The sequence below is a fragment of the Periplaneta americana genome, chromosome 10 (assembly GCF_040183065.1).
Source record: "Periplaneta americana isolate PAMFEO1 chromosome 10, P.americana_PAMFEO1_priV1, whole genome shotgun sequence".
Classification (NCBI taxonomy): domain Eukaryota; kingdom Metazoa; phylum Arthropoda; class Insecta; order Blattodea; family Blattidae; genus Periplaneta; species Periplaneta americana.
Window position 1 is genome coordinate 32,025,065 of NC_091126.1, and position 18,823 is coordinate 32,043,887.

Genomic DNA, 18,823 nt, shown 5'->3' on the forward strand with positions numbered 1-18,823 from the left:
TAATTCCTTGCAAAAATGATATTTTAAAAGGGTATACTTCACTCAAAATATCATACAAAACAAAGGTGCTTCTCAGTGTCAGCATGTAATGCGTACCATATTTTTGTTGTGTAAGATAAAGTCTGAATAAATTGATTTGGAATTTCATACCACTTTGTACAAATTAAAATAAGTTGTAAGGAGAAGGTAAGTGCAGATCTTTTAATAGTTTTAATTATTGCTTGCTTTAAATTTAACGCACAATAATAATAATAATAATAATAATAATAATAATAATAATAATAATAATAATAATTCGTGGCGCTACAGCCCATGAAGGGCCCAGATTGACCAGCTGACTGTTGGCCTCACGTCCACATGCCGAAGCAGAGGTGGACGATCATCCAACTAGAATGGAGGTATATCGTGTGGTTAGCATGATGATCCCCTCCAGGCATTATAGCTGGCTTTCGCAGCGGTCCCACACACTGGCTGAAATTTCATGAGAAAATTTCTTCCCCCATGAGGACTTGAACCAGCGCACATTCTGTAATGCGAGTCTTAGGTAGGATGCCTTAGACCACAACACCATGGCGTGGGACTAACGCACAATATCCCAGAAAAATAAGCAGCAGCAGCAACAGTTTAATATTTTCGTGAGACTCCAGCGCTACAACATCCTTGTTTTACGAAATGGGGAAAACAATTTAGACACAACTTCATAGGAAACATATTTTATTGTGCATTATTTACATTGCAAAATGCAAATAAGAGGTCATTTCATATGAAAAAATCTTTGAATGTTATTTGCTGTGTGTTTATACAGGAACAAAATTTGGATGGCCCAAATTTTGTTTCTGAGTCTGTACTACTATTAAGAATGATAGGCCTATCATTTTCTATGTGGTTCAAGGGACTACAGATAATTTCACTTGATACACTGCTAGGAGCAACACTAATATATTTTCGAAGCACATTTATTGCTCTGAGGGCTTCGTTTGGTGTGGGGACACTTTCCTCTGCAGATTCAATTTCCTCATCACTGTCTTCATTTTGGACAGTAGTGGTAGCATGATCCGCAATCATTTCATCAACATTACTTATTTCTGAGGTCACTAGACCATTGTCAACTGACACAAAATCCTCCATGTTAACTCCCCCAACTTCTGTACAGGAGCCCAAACCTTGTCATCATCCATTATGAAAGGGGCATTCATTTCACAGGTTGTTATGCCATTTTGCACTGCAAACTTACTGCACACTCCTCAGAATTCAAAGAATGACTACATTTTATAGAAATGACAGGAATGTATCAACAGGGAGACTTTTCAGTGATAAAATCCTTTCATATAAAGGAAAGTACCGGCACAGTCTACTATATATAGTCACGGAGCTTGAGTTTTGAGGTGCTAGAAACAATAGACTGTGACGGTACTATTTTGCATTGCCTGTAATGAGGCGATATTAGCGATCCTAGTGGTGAGCAACTACCTAATGTTTGCATATTTACTACGTATTGAGCTTCGCGACTGTATATACTAGACTGTGGTACCGGTAAGTGCAACTTCCAACAATGCGCACCAGAGGGTTTTTCAGGTAGAGGGTGAAATTTCTTTCTTGCACTTGTGGTGCAATGACCATCAGTACAGTCACAGCAACATATTTTCTCACCATGCTTTTAAAACATTAGAAGTTTCACTATTTATACCAATATGGAATGTTTTACTCCATTTCCGATCCGAAAAAAGCATTACAAGCGGGATTTGGAAGAGTTACAAGATGGTAAAATTATGCAGGAATATATATGAAATAGCTGAGGAAGAGATATTGAAGTGCTTTGTGTGGAGTGTGGCATTGTGAAACATGGACATTCTTCTTCTTATTTGGTATTACAGCCCAGGTGGGCCTTAACCTCCTCTATGGCTCTCTTCCATCCTTCTCTATCCATCGCCAACTCCCTCCAATTCCTTATTCCTAATCTATTCACATCCACTCGTACACAGTTCCACCATCTTGTTCTCGGTCTTCCTCTTAATCTGGTTCCATCTGGGTTGTTATTGAAGACAATCTTCACTTTCCTTGTTGTTTCCATCCTTGTGACGTGTCCCAACCATCTCAGTCTTTGACATCTTATGTGCACCTCCAAATCCGATTCCTTGTACAGTTCGTATATCTCATTATTATATCTGGCTCTCTATCCATCCACTGTTTCAATTGCTCCGAATATCCTTCTTAAGATTTTCCTCTCAAATACTGCTAGTTGTTTGCATGTATTTTTATTCAGAACCCATGTTTCTGTACCATATGTTATAATGGGTCTTATTAGGGTTGAAACATGGACATTACGACGAAGTAAAGAGAAACGACTAGAGGCATTTGAAATGTGGATAAGGACAAGAATGGAACGTGTGAAATGGACAGACAAAATAAGAAATGAAGCTGTGTTCGATAGAGTGGGTGAAGAAAGAATGATGCTGAAACTGATCAGGAAGAGAAAAAGGAATTGTTTGAGTCACTGGCTGAGAAGAAACTGCCTACTGAAGGATGCACTGGAAGGAATGGTGAACTAGAAAGAGTTCGGAGCAGAAGAATATATCAGATGATTGACAACATTAAGGTATATGGATCATATGCGGAGACTACGAGAAAGGCAGAAAATAGGAGAGATTGGAGAAAGCTGGGTTTGCAGTGAAAGACTTGTCCTGGGGCAGAACACGTATGTATGAATAAATGTATGTATGTATTTTATTATTTTTATTTTAGTAGGTTATTTTACGACGCTTTATCAACAGCTTAGGTTATTTAGCGTCTGAATGAGATGAAGGTGATAATGCCGGTGAAATGAGTCCGGGGTCCAACACCGAAAGTTACCCAGCATTTGCTCATATTGGGTTGAGGGAAACCCCCGGAAAAAACCTCAACCAGGTAACTTGCCCCGACCGGGAATCGAACCCGGGCCACCTGGTTTCGCGGCTAGACGTGCTAACCGTTACTCCACAGGTGTGGACTGTATGTATGTAGCCTATATATGTAGGCCTATGTATATGAAATGTCCAGGGACCACATACAAAGAGTGTAATGAATGGGATAGCGTTATATGCAGGAACGTATTAACGAAGTTTTACTGTATTTGTAAAAATACGTTTTATTCTCGAATTTTTAAACCTAGGAAGTCTACCGAGTATTAAATGTCTCATTTAAAAATACCCAGTTCATCAATTGGTCCTTTGTCACCATACAAAAATGTTAAAAGAATCAGAAGAAACTCCTAGTTTGTAGTTTAAGATATCCAGTAGGAATTATCTTCTGCTAAGTACAGAAGTAAGCATAATATGAATTAAGCGATTTTTTATTACAGCTCTTATCTCATTTTGCCTCTCTGTCTCTCTTAAAGTTTGATAATGGAACCTATTTACATGTGGAGATCAAATCTAGATCTCCAGTTTCTCAACCTCGTGAAGAACTACATCATCCTTTACTTTCTGGGAACATATCAAAGATGATGAAGGTTATTAGTTAGTTCCTCACTAATCTTTTGTAACTGCGTTATATGTACTGCTTGAAATGGAACCTTGTACTTGATGTCACGACCTTACTTTATCAGTACATCCTTGAGCATAAAAAATCTGTTTTGATGAAAGATAAGTGTATTGACACATTCTCATAAAGTGACAACGATTTTTCCATTGTTGTAAGTAAGTTGTGGATTTGAGCATGCATTTAAATCGAAGATTGTTGATTACAGACTTCAATGTCATTTTAGCACGATCACTACTTGAAGACAGTGGAAGGAATACAGAGAACAGTGCTGAATAAGGTTATAATGCAGTGTTATATTCATTATTATTATTATTATTATTATTATTATTATTATTATTATTATTATTATTATTTAATATAGCATAAGCTGGGTAACAATAAAATTACTTAAAACATTCTGAAACTAAAACAAAAGATAAGTAGCAATATTTCCACTGCTAGTTTTTACAATTTTTCTGTTAATAGTTCATCCAAACGAAATCAAATCTGAATGCAATTGTTATTTCGTTGTAACCTTATGCATTCATTACAGAGAATAGGTGCTCTCCTGAACGTAGTTATTTCATAATATGTTCAGGCTATATTTATTTTATTATCACCACCAGTAAAATATTATAAATCATAGTTCACTACATCACCATTAACATCATAATCATTATAATCATAATAATCATCACCATCAACCAACTTCAAGACCAGTGGTATTACATCCATCACCATTATGGTTACTGGTACCAGGTTTTCAGAATGCCAATAAGGGATAGAATCAGGTCAAGCCTCGAAGTGTGATGTTTCTTGCAAGAAAAATACACATAATTTGAGAGAATCCCAGATGCACACCAACTCATATTACTGTCATAGTTTTGTGCATATCTAAAAAGACTCGAAATGGTTTTGTGCTACTTCAATTGTCTAATAAAATTACTGATTTCTAGTGAAAAGTATATATTTTATAAACTGAACTTAGGCTTATCGTATTACAGTATATTACGATTACTGATATTTTGTTTCTTTTTAAGCATTAGCTAGCAAAGTTGAATCTATGTTAATTGTTTCAAAAATGAATGACAGCTGTGATTATAATTTAAGTTAACTTGGATCCAAACTTTCGTGAGATCTGTGGAATATCTATTTCTTTCTTTCTTCCTATTACTTTTCATAACTGACATACAGAAGAAGCATACAGAAACAATGTCATGTGCATTGTCACTTGGCATTCTTTCATTTTATCTGAAATGTGATAATTTAACATATGATATCTATTCTGTCATGACATGGAATACTAAAAGAAAATATTATGAGAAACAGTCATTCTTTTACTAGTCTGTAAGTAAGGCATTTTGGACGTTTGGAATGGAGTCAATAAGAGACAAGCTTTTAGTCTCAAATACGGGACACCTGGCAACCCTAATCATCCTAATTACACTACTAAAATCATTATCACCATCATCATCATCATCATCATCATCATCATCATCATACGATGTAAGAGTAATGGAACGGAGAAAAATTCTCTCCGGCACCGGGATTTGAACCCGGGTTTTCAGCTCTATGTGCTGATGCTTTATCCACTAAGCCACACCGGATACCACCCCGGCGTCGGACAGAATCGTCTCAGATTAAGCTCCAACTCTTGGGTTCCTTCTAGTGGCCACCCTCTGCACTACGTCATAGATGTCTATGAACATAGGACCGAAGTGCAGAAGGTGGCCACTAGAGGGAACCCAAGAGTTGGAGCTTAATCTGAGACGATTCTGTCCGACGACGGGGTGGTATCCGGTGTGGCTTAGTGGATAAAGCATCAGCATGTAGAGCTGAAAACCCGGGTTCAAATCCCGGCGCCGGAGAGAATTTTTCTCCGTTCCATTACTCTTACATCGTATGATGACGCAGAATATCTGCATGGAAATATCATATGTACTTTGGTACATTAAAATAATATATATCAGCATCATCACCATTTCCGCAATTACCTTAGTGCTGTGCATACAGCAACATTCAGCCTGCCTGACCTGCTTGGACTGGTGAACAGGCAAGAGCGTATTTAACTCAACAGTAGAAGCAAGTTTATGTGTTTTGTGTGTGAGTTGGGTTCCATGTGAGCTTGCCGCTAGGACACCAGGCTCTTGTCGTGCCTCTTCTGTTTTGTTTTAGTGCAGCTAGCTTTACACAGTCAGTACTGGATTCAATAAATACAAAAGTTGTTTCGGAATATGTATGGTAAGACTTTCCTGTGTTAAATTTCAACGTACCTCGTTTACATGTTTCGACCTATTTATGGGTCATCTTCAGAACTGGTCGTTGTTGGTCTTGGCGCCACTTGTTCTGTTTCCTGTGAGGGTGTGTTTCTGTGGTATAGTTAGAGTCAAAGAGTGTGTGTGTTTTGAAGTTGAGTTGTGTGTTGAGAATTTCGTTGGGGTGTGTTTTTGTATGTCTGTATATTTCATATTGTTCTAGTGTGTTTATTTTCTGGGTTTTTGGTTGGATGTGTAGTATTTCCATGTCTGTGTTGATGTATCTGTGGGTGTGGTTAGCATTTGTGATGTGTTCTGCATATGTGGAGGTGTTTTGTAATTTTGTTATGGCAGTGGTGTGTTCTTTGTAATGTGTTTGAAACGATCTGCCTGTCTGTCCTATGTAGAAGTTGTTGCAAGTGTTACATTTGAGTTTGTATACGCCTGTGCGGTTGTATTTATTTGTTTGTGTGTTGAGATCTTTTTGTAGAGTGTTATTTGTTTTGTATGCGATGTTGTAATTTAATTTCTTGAATGAGGTTGCAATTTTATGTGTGTTTTTTCGTTTTTGTATGTTAGTGTGATGTATTTTTTGTGTTCTTGTGTTTGTGTTGTATTCTTATGTTTTTTGTGATTATGTTTTGTCTTACATATTATGTTGTCTGTTATGTTAGGGTTGTATCCGTTTTCTTGTGCTATGTATTTGATTGTGTTTAGCTCTTCGTTGTAATCCTGTTGGTTCATGGTATGTTGAGTAGTCTGTGTACCATTGTTCGAAATGCAGCTTGTTTGTGTTGTGTGGGGTGGTTGGATGTGTTGTGTATGTGTGTTATTGTTGTAGGTTTTCTGTATACTTTGAATGTGTGTTTGTTGTCTACTTTTGTTATTGTGATGTCTAGAAAATTTATGGATTTGTTGTTTTCAATTTCTAATGTGTAGTGTAGCTTTGGATGTATTTTGTTTATGTGTTGATGTAGGTTTTGGATCTGTCTTTTGTTTCCTTTGTATAGTATTAGTATGTCATCTACGTATCTGTGCCAATATATGATGTTGTTTGCGTGTTTGTTGTTGTCTTTGTTTAGTATGTATGTCTGTGCTATGTGGTGTAAGAATATTTCTGCTAGTATGCTGGAAATGGGTGATCCCATGGGTAGGCCTTCGATTTGTGTGTAATATTTGTTATTGTATGTGAAGTAGTTTTGTTTTGTGATGATGTCTGTTGTGTAATCAAGATGTATAAAAGTTGTGTCTAAAATAACTATTAACTTTTAATTTTATCGTTAATTTCAAAGTTTATTTCTCGTAAAACTTCAATTATTGAAATAAATAAATGCTGTTTTTAAGGAGGAAGAAATAAATACCGTAGCTCTTATTTTCATACTTGAACTCTTTACAATATACAACATATGTTTAAAGAAATAAATAGTCTACCATCATAATTAAGAAAAAGACTCTCATTTAAAGTAGGCTTATAATAAACGGACAAAATAAATGCAATGTTTAATGTAAAAGCTACACCTCCACAAATTATCTCATTTTAAACTTTTGAGTCTTACAAATGATAAGATAGGCCCTAATGTTTAATTTGTAAGTAGCTATTTTGGTGTTAATTGCCTGTGTAGGCCTACCTACTTCAGTTAATAGATTGTAATGTATAACATTTTAATTACTCGAAACTAAATAGTATGTCTTCCATAAAAGTAAAATAAAATGCTTTCAGGTAAAGTTTACAAAGAGAAATATTTAATGGAATATTTCATCCAAAAATAAATCTTTACAAATTATCATATAATACAATGATATCATTAATCCTTTCTAGATCTAGGCTGGACAGTTTATTACAAACCATATGTCCAGAACAACTAAAAATCCTCTTGCTTGAGGCAATGGTAGTGAATACATGAAACTCTCTTAACCAGTTTTGGAAATTGGTCTTGTTTGGATTTCCACCATTGCAGAATCCTGTCATCGTCCACATTTTTGGCGCTGCAACACAAATACTGACACAGTTCCAATCTCCTCAGTTGTCCAACCCGAAAATCTAACTTTTTTCTGTGGGACAGTTGGAATTTCTGGCTCTCCAATGTTTCTTGTATGAGTTCGCAACTAAGAACACATTTGATGTAGGGTAGGAAATCATACACATTTGTCCTCTCTTCTATTTCCAATTTATGGAATGAAGATAATTAGGTGTTAAGAAAGTTGCAACTTTATGCAGGATATTAACTTTAAATTTCAATCACAAGAAGTTATTAGCTACCTGCTTCAGGACTCTTTTTTTCGTAATATGAAATATGCAAATGTTTTTAATTGTTATAATTTGTTTATTGACATTCTTGCATGGTGTACTGTATGGGTATACAATGGATGCCGAACATTAATACTGGTACTGGTACATATGAAAATATGTTACTTTTAAGACTTCAATACTCTTTTGGAGACTGACTTGCGATAGTCAAAGAACTCTAAAAAAAATTATCTTTTTACTAATACCACTACTCAATACTCTTGGAACAGTAAGTTTTTCTACATATTCAACCACGTACTGAAACTTTTACAGCAAAAAGTTCTGTTGGATATTTCAGAAAAAAATGTTATTCTCCAGTTGTTTCAGACAAAAGAAATTTATTGCAATGAAGGAGACATCATCCTCGGTTACTCCAGTCATAGCACAATCACCTGTGCCAGCATTTGTGATGATGCTACAGTATCTGTTTCATCAGGGAAATAAAACCACAGATGAGTGCACACTGTTCAGGGAAAATATCTCGAGGCTTCACAAAGAAAACCTTAACCTTGCAAGTGAGAAGAGCAGACTGGAAAAAATTGTAATACAGCTGCAATCGAAGATAGAGTTGTTAATGGTTAGTAATTTAGATTCTATGATAAAGTTGACACCAACTTCTAAACTTGTCTTTATTGCCAAAGGTAACAAATTGAACACACAGTTCCGTTATAATATATATTATTAGAAAAACAGTAACACGTAATAGGTTCGGAAAATATCTCAATTATCACAGTTGAATTATTTTATTTCTACGGAAAATAACATGCTATAATTCCCAATTTACTTGGAACTGAATGAAAAAGATACGAGTTTCATAACTATCTTCACCAATTTCAAATTATGTCCAGGTTAAACCGATCAACACTGAGACAATGTGTCCTGAAAATAATTTTTTTCGCTATATGGTATATTGCTATAAGGTGTTTTGAAGGATCACAATATTTTCCCTTTATATTTTCATGGAAATACACATTTTTTTCTGGACAACTGGGATTTGTTCATTTTCATTACCTATGAGTCAGTCCAACAGGGAATAATGCACATCAAATATAATTTTTACTCCATAATTAAACCTTGTTGTTTAGTCAACTGTCTGAAGACAGGTCTGAATCACATAAGTCACTCGTGAGGCAACTAAGCCAGGAGATGATTAGGGTGGCCAGTTCCTTTTCCCCTCCATTGTATAGGCTACATCGCTGACTATATTCTGTGCATTTTGAACTGGCAGCTCAAGGTCAACCAATGGACTGCATTTGCCATGTGTGCTACCCCCACTCCTGGACTGTTCTCACGAAAAATCAGCTGGACCAGTGGCGCGGCATGTTAGAGGAGAAGGGGACCAGCCAGAGCTTAGAAGAAGGGGTACAGTGTGGAGGAGACAAATGATCTTGATCCGCCAGTTCGAAATGCACGGACTATAGTTGCATATTATAGTAGTCAGACTTCAGATGTATACAAACAATTCTTCTTCTTCTGACACATACTGTCAAGTGCCTGATAATATAATAGATGTACATATCAGCCAGAACCTCGAACAGAGATAAATTAATTGTTATGAGTAGGCCTACAGTATATATTTTTAAAATGCAACAAACTGACAATTTACTTGTAATTGGCAGTAGGAATCTCCTAGACTGATGGGCAGGGTTGTCAGATTCTCTCGTCAGGAATCCTGGATAGATGATGGTAGTGCGTACCTTAAAGCTAGTTGGTTCTTATCCCTAGGTTAAATTTAACAAAAATAACATCACAAATAAATCAGTGTACCTCTCGTTAACACACATAGACAACAGCGCACTAGCGGCCAGAGAAAGAAGCAGAGTTTTAAAGCAAGTAAATGAATGGAGAGGGAGGAGATCCTCCTCTGAATCAGTCATGGGCGGGAAATAGAAACTGACTGGTCGTGCAGCAAGCTCACTACCGCTGCCACCTAACGATGTTGCATTCAACTGGACTATAACACATCTAGGAGGAGACACAACAAAAACAGTTTTAACGCAACGCTATGAAACACATCATATATAATTTTTTTTATTATAAATCAAAAATATTATTCATTGCACTTTATATAGGCTACTATTCATGGTTTGAAACTTTCCTGGATATTTGAAAGTTAAAGTAGGGTTTATGTAAAACAAAGAGGAAGTAGTTCTACGTAGTTGGCCCCTGAAATTCACTTCTATTCATTGTTTACTAGACAGGGCAACACCCAAGTTGTCAGTTTTGTACAAATATATTTCAAACTGAAAGTAGGTACTCCAAACTACATCATTTTTAACATAAAAAATTAATCGGCCACTGGCAGCTTTGAACAATAATGATAGTATGACTTTACAAGAACTGACATTCTTCAAAAGCATGTGATACTGAACTTGTAAAATGTACATGTGGTAACACAGACCACGTGGGTGGGTGCAGTGTTCTCGCTTTCCTCAGATTATTTCCCATTCCCATTTCCATAAAATGGTTCCGGTTACGGGTTAGTAGCTAGTCTCTTCCAGCACGTGTGATGCTGTAGTGTGCTCGAAAAATGCTACGAGGTTGTGAATTTCCTTGTAATTTTTAATTCGCGCAATTATTCAACAATGAATGGAAGTGAAAACATAATATATTTTGGACAATTTAGGAAACTCAGTTTACAAGAACAGATTATTGCTATACAGAAGGGAAGGCCAACCCCAACACTACCTGGTCTTACATGTATGCATGTAGGCTAATTTGTAGCATGTTTCATTCAAGAAGGTGTCATTTTGTGCTGTTAACTTCTTTCCTCCTCTTAAGAAATATGCAGGAGCCGCCACTGATGGAGCCATTTGCTACATGACAATGTACATTTTATTTTCTTTAAGTCACTCGAAATTAAGTTAATGAATTAAAAAAAAAAATATTTGCTAAATGTCCACACATATGTGAATGTATTTTAGTTACCATATTTTGTAGAGTAATAAAACTTTGAACTATTATAGTTTAAGGTTGTATCAGTCTTCCATAGTAAATTAAGTTTGATTCTTTGAGTTTTTTAATTAAATTAGTATTTAATTCATTTGTACCAAATTTTCATATTTCTTTTTGTAACATAATTTTCTCATAAATTAATTAGTTTGTACATACTGGCTCAATTTTTGTAGGGTAACTCTGGTATCTAACTGGGAACATAACCTAACGAATGAATATGCATACATCAAGGTATGTCCACTGGATGAGTGTGAAATGACCACTATAATTGAAAATTAAATTGTAGCAAATTTGGGCTATTTTTTTCATGTCTCAAACAATTTCTGCCACTCATTTAGACTTACGAGACATTGTTTCACATATGAAGTTATTGTAGTAATACGTACTACCCATCCCAGAACTATAAATGCATTAAATTTCTTTCATTATTTCAAAATTTACAGAATTTTTCTGTATTAAATAAGCTTCAATGTAAGTGAGAAAACAAACCAAGCCATTTAACACTCATCAACTGAAAGTTCCACAAGACTTTCCGTGTATTACCTGTAGCCTATTCTTAACATATCATGAAGTTTCAGCTTGAAAATGAAACAGAGAAATTCGAGAAACTGGTGGCTGTGGCAGGCCAGGAGAGTAACTGTTCAGCTGAGGTCCAAGTGGGACAAGAAGCTGTCCACGTTCAGGTAAATATACCTTCTTGGCAGTTGCATGAATTTAAAATGCCACTTAAATGCATTTATAGGCTTAAATATTAGAAAATAAAATGTGCGAAAAAAATATTTCTTTCACCACGTTCCCTCTATCAGATTCTTCTACTTGGTACAAAAAGTCGTCTGACGAAATTATATTCTCTGATCCTGCACTGTGACATGGTCGAGGGTTAGTATATTTGTAGTTCTCTATAACCAACAAATAGGGCCTAAGTGACTTATATTACCACAAACCCTTTGTTTGCTCACATAGATACTTGGCTAATTATTTACATAACACATTTATTTTACCACCCCTTTTGTGCTAGGATGGAATTTTTTCAAACGAACTTCTGTTCCAGGAAATCAGGTAAATAATTGTTTCTTCCCCTTCTAAGACCAATATGGATTGAACTTGCCAGACCACCATTTGTAAGAGATTTTTTTTTTTTTTTTTTTTACATTTTAAATAGAATTTTTGTTTTTTTTTTTAAATCATTTTCGCATTTTTTGGACCGGTATTTTTATTTTAAATTTATAAGAATACTAAAAAGATGCTTTTAAGCACAAACATAGTTTCTGGAATTTATAGGGCTTTATGATTCATTTAGGCATTATAGGTCCTATAGAATTTTAACACAGGGACCCTGTGTACATGAAACATAGAGGTATCTTGACATACATCTAAGACATAGCAAAAAAAAAAAAAAATAGGTACAGAACTATAAATTGATTCCCTAATTATTAGAAATTGTAAATATTTTAACTCATATATTTTATGAAACTGATGAATATGAAACTCTACCTAATCTCTTGCTACTCAAATTCAAATTACAATGAAGTAATGACTAAAAGAAACACACATTTCGAAAACAGCGGAAAAACTTTGCTTCATATTGCAATCAAATCAGTCATCACCTGACTGTCAATGGCTTGAATTATGAATTCAAGAACATTTTAAATATACCAACAAGTGCTCTGTTAACATATCCTTGTGTGTGACAACGTTTTTTAGTTCGTGTTAATATTTAGTTGTTGTATTGTTTGTGTATGTGTTTTTTTTTAAGAATTTTAGATAAGGGCGCAAATAGCCATAGTAGCTGACACGCCCTTTTTAAACCTAACTAGCTAACTAACTAACTAACTAACTAACTATCTAACATATCCCAAAGTAAGCCACAGAAATCCGAAAATGACCAAATTTCCCACCTAACTTTACGTTGGTGTGTATTCTTTATTTTCAGCCTTCAATAAAAAAGAAATTTAAAATGAAATTGGGAAGCATGCTCAATTCCTTCCTAATATTTCAGTTTATATGTTGTAGATAAGTGATTCTCAACCAGGTGGCCATGGTCTACTGATTTGAGAGGCTGAAAGAAGTAACAACTTCAAATAGAATTCACCCTCTCTCTCCCAAGCTTTTCAGCACCTTCCTTATACCAAGCAGGGTAGTTAAAATACCCCAGTAAATTTTTGTATATTTTCAGATGTTTAATGCAATTTTTTATCATTTAGTGGCAGTCCATGTAATCATGTCTCTGCCTGTCCATTCAACCATCCGTCTGTCTAACGCTACAACATAAAAACAATTAAAATAAAATTTACGAATATGACAAAATTTCAGAGAAGAGGAAGGAAACATACCACACCATAACAAGTGGGGTAATCTCATTACCCCAGGCGGTTTTTAAACAATATTACTAACAAAAATAGAAAACAATAAATATACAATGCATGGTTGTAATGTGAGAAGCTTATTTAACAAAGCCATAAATGCCTGTTGTAGCGCACATTGATTTTATACACTAATATTACAGCTGGGGTAGCCAGAATTCCCCTCTTGGTATTGCGAGGGTTAAATAGCTAGAAAATTTCATAAACAAATCAAAGATTACATCGGAATATGTATGATGTCTTTCTTGTTTTAAATTTTAACGTACCTTGTTAACATATTTCCACCTATTTTGGGTCATCTTCAGAACTGGTCGTTGTTGGTGTTGGCGCCTCTTGTTTCCTGTGTGGGTGCGTTCGTAGTGTAGAGTCAGAGTGTACGTGTTTTGAAATTACGAACGCACCCACACAGGAAACAAAAGGCACCAACACCAACAACAACCAGTTCTGAAGATGACCCAAAATAGGTCGAAACATGTTAACAAGGTACATTAAAATTTAGCACAAGAAAGACTTATCATACATATTCCGAAGTGATACAGTGTTAAAAGTTGTGTAATCAAGATGTACAAAAATTACAAATAAAATATTTTTAAATGTGTTACCATACAGGCCTAATGCATATAAATGTGTTATATGTACTAGCAATTAATTTATTGAGCACGAGACTCTGAAACTACAAAAAAAAACTGAGTGAGGGTACCTAAATATTAAAAGTACAGTAGAACCTCGATTATCCATCACCCTATTAACCGATTGGTAGATTATCCGACTGTCTATTTCTCGCTCTTTTTTTCTTCAGAAATAAATAACTCATATAAAGTACTGTTTTGTACATCATATTAGTAGGTTCTACGTATGTTTTTGCTAGAGAGTGTTATTACAAGCCTTTATCGTTACACAGCATTGTCTACTGTTCGAATTGCCGTTCTATAATGTAACTTGTATTTGAAATGTCTTCCACGGATGATAACAGAAAACGTGTTGTGCTAAGTATCGAAAAAATATGTAAATAAGTGAATGGTTTGAGAAACAGAAACTGTGGCTCATCTCGCATCAGAATACGATATTGGAGTTACAACTGCGCGATTTAATAAAAAAAAACAAGGATAAAGTGTATAAAAAATATGTAGGCCCTAAATCTACAACATGAGACCTTTTTTCTTATCTTTCCTGAGACAGTCATTACAAAGGGCTTCCTTGCCTCTCATCAAAAACCCGTCGTTGGCAACCAGACTTGAATTAGTGAACTTCTGATTCACTACCTAGCGTGTTAAATACAAGACCATGGAGGAAATTACAAAATCTTTCATGGTACGGATTATCCGGTTTTTTCGATCAACCATTCAGTCCATCCCCTTCATTACCACGGATAATAGAGGTTCTACTGTATAAAGAGAACCTTGGTCCCAGAAAGGTTGAGAGTCACACATTCAAAGAACAAGGTTACAAGCCTAATGATCTGTATAGGATGTGACACCAAGAGAGACATTAAAGAGATTCATAGAAGTGTTCCTGAAGAAGGCAACTCCAGAATGCAACAAAGGCAGAGCTCTCCTCCTTGCCGTTCGGTCAAATGACTTAGCAATGACTTCAGCTCTCATAGCAACTGGCACTGACGTTAATACAGAAGACGCCCTCGGTTGGAACCGAACACCACTGCACTGGGCTGCAATTCAAAATTACCTCGACATCGCTCAAGTTCTTCTGGATGGTGGTGCCAATATAGAGTCGAGAGAGACTGGCATATACAACCTATACACACCCCTGCACGAGGCTTCAAAGCACGGACATCTCTCAATGTGCCGCCTGCTTCTGGACGCAAAGGCAGAGCCAAACTCGAAGGACGGGGCAGGCAGCACTCCACTGCACACCGCTGCAAGGAACGGCCATCTTGCTGTAGTCAAGCTCCTTGTGGAGCGAGGTGCTACTGTGTCTGCGAAGGACAACTGGGGCTCCACTGCACGTGACAGAGCACTAAAATTTTCACACAAAGATGTCGATACCTGGCTCAGTGATTTTGCATTCAGAGATGGACTGTGACAATAGCCAGTAAGTTAAAACACGAAGTACATAATAAAATTTACTACAAGTTATTGTATGTTCATATCCATTATAAAGAACATGTTTATTCTACCAGAAGAAATCTAACATGTCCTTTAAGGCGCATTTCCACTATTAAACATTTAACAACATGTTAAATATAACATGTTGAATTTAACGTGTATATGGACATTTCAAGTCTCAATTGACTTAACATGTTGGCGTGTTTTCCAGCAGAAATGGAAAACATGTCAAGTCAATTCATTTGCTCGAGCAGCGTTGGTACAGTTCGGCAAAGTTAGTACAGTTTCCATAGCAACAACTTATTTGTCCATGGCAACAACAGAAGTTCCGATTTTGTGGCGCGTATCTTGATCATTTTTATATTATCATTGGTCCTTGGTGTTGGCTGTAAGTTGTTCGAAGTAATGGAGTGGACGAAAGAAAATACATTAGAATAAAATTAATGCACTGATGGAAAGGCCTTGTTTGTGGGATGTGTCTGCAAAAGAATACACGGGCAAAACTAAGAAGGCCAACTGTTTTAGAGAACTGGAATTATTATTTAATTGTTCTCGAGAATACAATAGAGAGTTTTCGCACTCTCGTCGTACGCTAAACGTTAATGCTATGTTGACGTCAGTAATGGTCGTATTTGGTGATGTATGTTAACGTTCGTAAAATTTCGGAAAGAATAATTATACGATATTACCCACTCCTTTAACATCTATCATGTCGTAGGTCCTATGATAATCAATCGCGCTGTAATTTTTTTAATTGAGATGAAATGACTGCTCTTAAATTTTGTATTTCTTTGATGTAACAGGAAGTATTTTTGCAGCACTATATTAAAATCGTGTTCTGACATTCTCAGCAAGTTTTTGAGTCCAAATCGATACTGTATTCAACTTTAAGCTCGTTTAGAATGTATCCTGCATAGAGTCTTTTACTAAGATATTGCCATATCCACATTCTCATTTCCTTCCCTTTCAAAGCCTTGTAACAAGCAATAGAGGCAATTACAAAAGTCAGATCATCATCTGAGTCCATTGTCCAAGCTTTGAAAATAAAACACTATCTATATTAAAATCTCATAGACTGTTTATGGTGGACTACGCAAAGAAAGTAAAGTTTAACATGTTTAACAGTGTGGACAAAGTGTTAAATTAAATTAGCATTAACATGTTCAGTCAACATGTTGGGATGTTAACGGTAAACAATTTAACATTTAACATGTTGTTGTTAAATGTTTAATAGTGGAGACACGCCTTTAGTTGAATCTAAATGTTACACAGCCAATGGAATAAATCGTAGCCAGAGTTACGGACCAAGGTTATAAAACTCTATTTTGTTAATAAATCCTGATCTAAGTTATTTTGAGTATAATAAACTTAAGAAAAAAAAATTAAGGAAATTATGTAGTATTTATGTCCCTTTCTCCTTTTCATTTCGATATACTATTTATTCATTCCAACTTATATTCTCATCTTGACTTGATTCTCTACTTTTATCTTCGTAATTACCCCGATTTTGTAACAACTGTATTGAATTTGTAATTTTTTAAATCTTTGTTATGTGCCATTTAGTACAAAATAGTTATTTATAGTAACCGCCCCGATGCAAACTTGCTCAAACGGGTGTGCGCTACATCTATAATATGTATTTATTTTGTATTGTATGTAACAATAAATACTAAATTATTATTAAACACAGTAATAAAATATGTCTTCTACCTGTCAAAATGTTTGAAATGCATACTACTTTGTCCTTCACTGAAAGACAGTAGTTGCTTACTGGACAATTCTTTCAACCTATAGAACTGATATGGGAACAACAAAACAGTGACAATGACAATGAAAATGGGGAAACTTTGTCAAGTTTGTGCCACAAGAATTGAACCCCAAATCCTTTGATGTGATACCAACAGTGGACTGAAATATACTTGGGCCTTGTGTTACTTGTGTACTGTGAATGAAAATTTACATTTTACAGACGTTAAAACAAATAATTTTCAATTTTTGTGTATAAGGATAGTGGAGGGAATCAATCTGTAACTTGTCTCTTATTATTTGGGAATAAATGTATGGAAAACATTTCCCCACCCATACCATTCTCAAGCACCTGGTGAGTGCTGGCTCTACTATATGTACTAAAAAAATATATACTATTTGCGATGATGGTTATACAATTCAAACATCACATAAAAAGAACACTTTGGTACATGTTGTTAACCATCAGATTAAGAACATTTAATACTAAAGATTGTTTGCTGCTTTGTAGAGGTTTTCCTTTCGTTTAATTGTACTTTTCACTTACATAAATCCATATACAAGTGTAATAAATCTATATCATGAAAGTAAGAATGCAGTATTAATTCTAATGTTTCCTTTGTAACCTAATGTGTATGAGTCCAATCAAGAGCTACGAATGTAGTCTCATCAATTCGAATGATTATTGTTCCTTTGGAAGTTAATGTGTGACTTCAGTTGACAGGCACGAATTCAATATTAATGTAAATATTAGTATCTTCCTACGCTAATGTATTGTATGTTATGTCCCAGGGCTAAAGAACGTCCTGTAGCATGATTTCCTGGGGAGTATTAAATTTGAAACAGGAACAGTGTCAGCGGAATACACAGTCTTGAGATGCTTAGCTAGCATTATAGAGTCTTGTCAGGCGTGTGGTAAATCACTGCCTACAATGAAAGTATTCTTACACCACAGATCATTGCTGGACTAATCGCATTGGTCCAGTAGAACAAAGCATGCATTTTAATTGGTTAAAATTATATCACGCATTGTTCGAACTCTTTTCTTGTGCGTAGTCTCATTATAGCGACTTATCACTATAATGCACTGAATCAAATTAAATGTAAGAGATGTTTAAGACGACATCTGTAAGTACGTGAAATCAAAAGTGCTTTTAAACCCATCTCACCTGGTGGATGGCGTGGTCGGTACCCCGGGTGGGAAACAGATAACGAAACATAAAAAGTGTTGGTGAGGAGATGCTGCAGTTGGTTGAGATTGACGGAGGGTGTTAATCGGGTCTTTTTGGTAAAGAGATGGTAGCGTGATGGCGTCGGCGGCAGAAAACGAAATACCTTGTAAGTAACTTTGTTTGTACATTTTGTAAATATATAATAAATCAAGTAGAGTTTACAATATTGCAATAATTTCAGACTAAGTTTAGTAATCATGTAGTTTTCCTATAGTATCCTGAAAGCTTCAGCTCTTCCAGCAAAATAGTTTTCCATTGTTGAGTAAAATGGTGGTGTCAGAAATCCTGATGAGAAGGAACAGAAGTCGAATGCAGTAGCCATCCGGCTAGCAACCAGTGCGACCTAAATGACGGTCGCACATGTGTAAGTCATCTTGAGAGCTCAGTTCACAAAAGCTGTCTTCAAATTCGAATCCTGGTAACG

General features: G+C 35.6%; 1 protein-coding gene and 1 non-coding gene across 5 annotated transcripts; both read left to right on the forward strand.

Moving 5' to 3' along the window:
* The first annotated feature begins 3,540 nt into the window (after positions 1-3,540).
* Positions 3,541-17,729, forward strand: LOC138707546 (ankyrin repeat domain-containing protein 23-like). 4 transcript variants are annotated; one of them, XM_069837093.1, is made up of 4 exons: positions 3,541-3,670; positions 8,359-8,617; positions 11,568-11,678; positions 14,826-17,727. In XM_069837093.1, the coding sequence occupies exons 2-4, from the start codon at positions 8,387-8,389 to the stop codon at positions 15,396-15,398; spliced, it is 915 nt and encodes a 304-aa protein (XP_069693194.1). In that variant the 5' UTR covers positions 3,541-3,670; positions 8,359-8,386; the 3' UTR covers positions 15,399-17,727. The 4 variants fall into 4 exon arrangements, 3 of the variants coding, with proteins under 3 accessions (XP_069693194.1, XP_069693195.1, XP_069693192.1); XR_011334267.1 differs by lacking the exon at positions 14,826-17,727 and adding an exon at positions 13,009-13,735 and having other exon boundaries at positions 3,659-3,796; XM_069837094.1 differs by having other exon boundaries at positions 3,659-3,796; positions 11,574-11,678; positions 14,826-17,729.
* TRNAY-GUA (transfer RNA tyrosine (anticodon GUA)) lies at positions 5,295-5,366 on the forward strand. The gene has a single exon. It is a non-coding gene; the product is annotated as a tRNA-Tyr (tRNA).
* Positions 17,730-18,823: the final 1,094 nt, after the last annotated feature.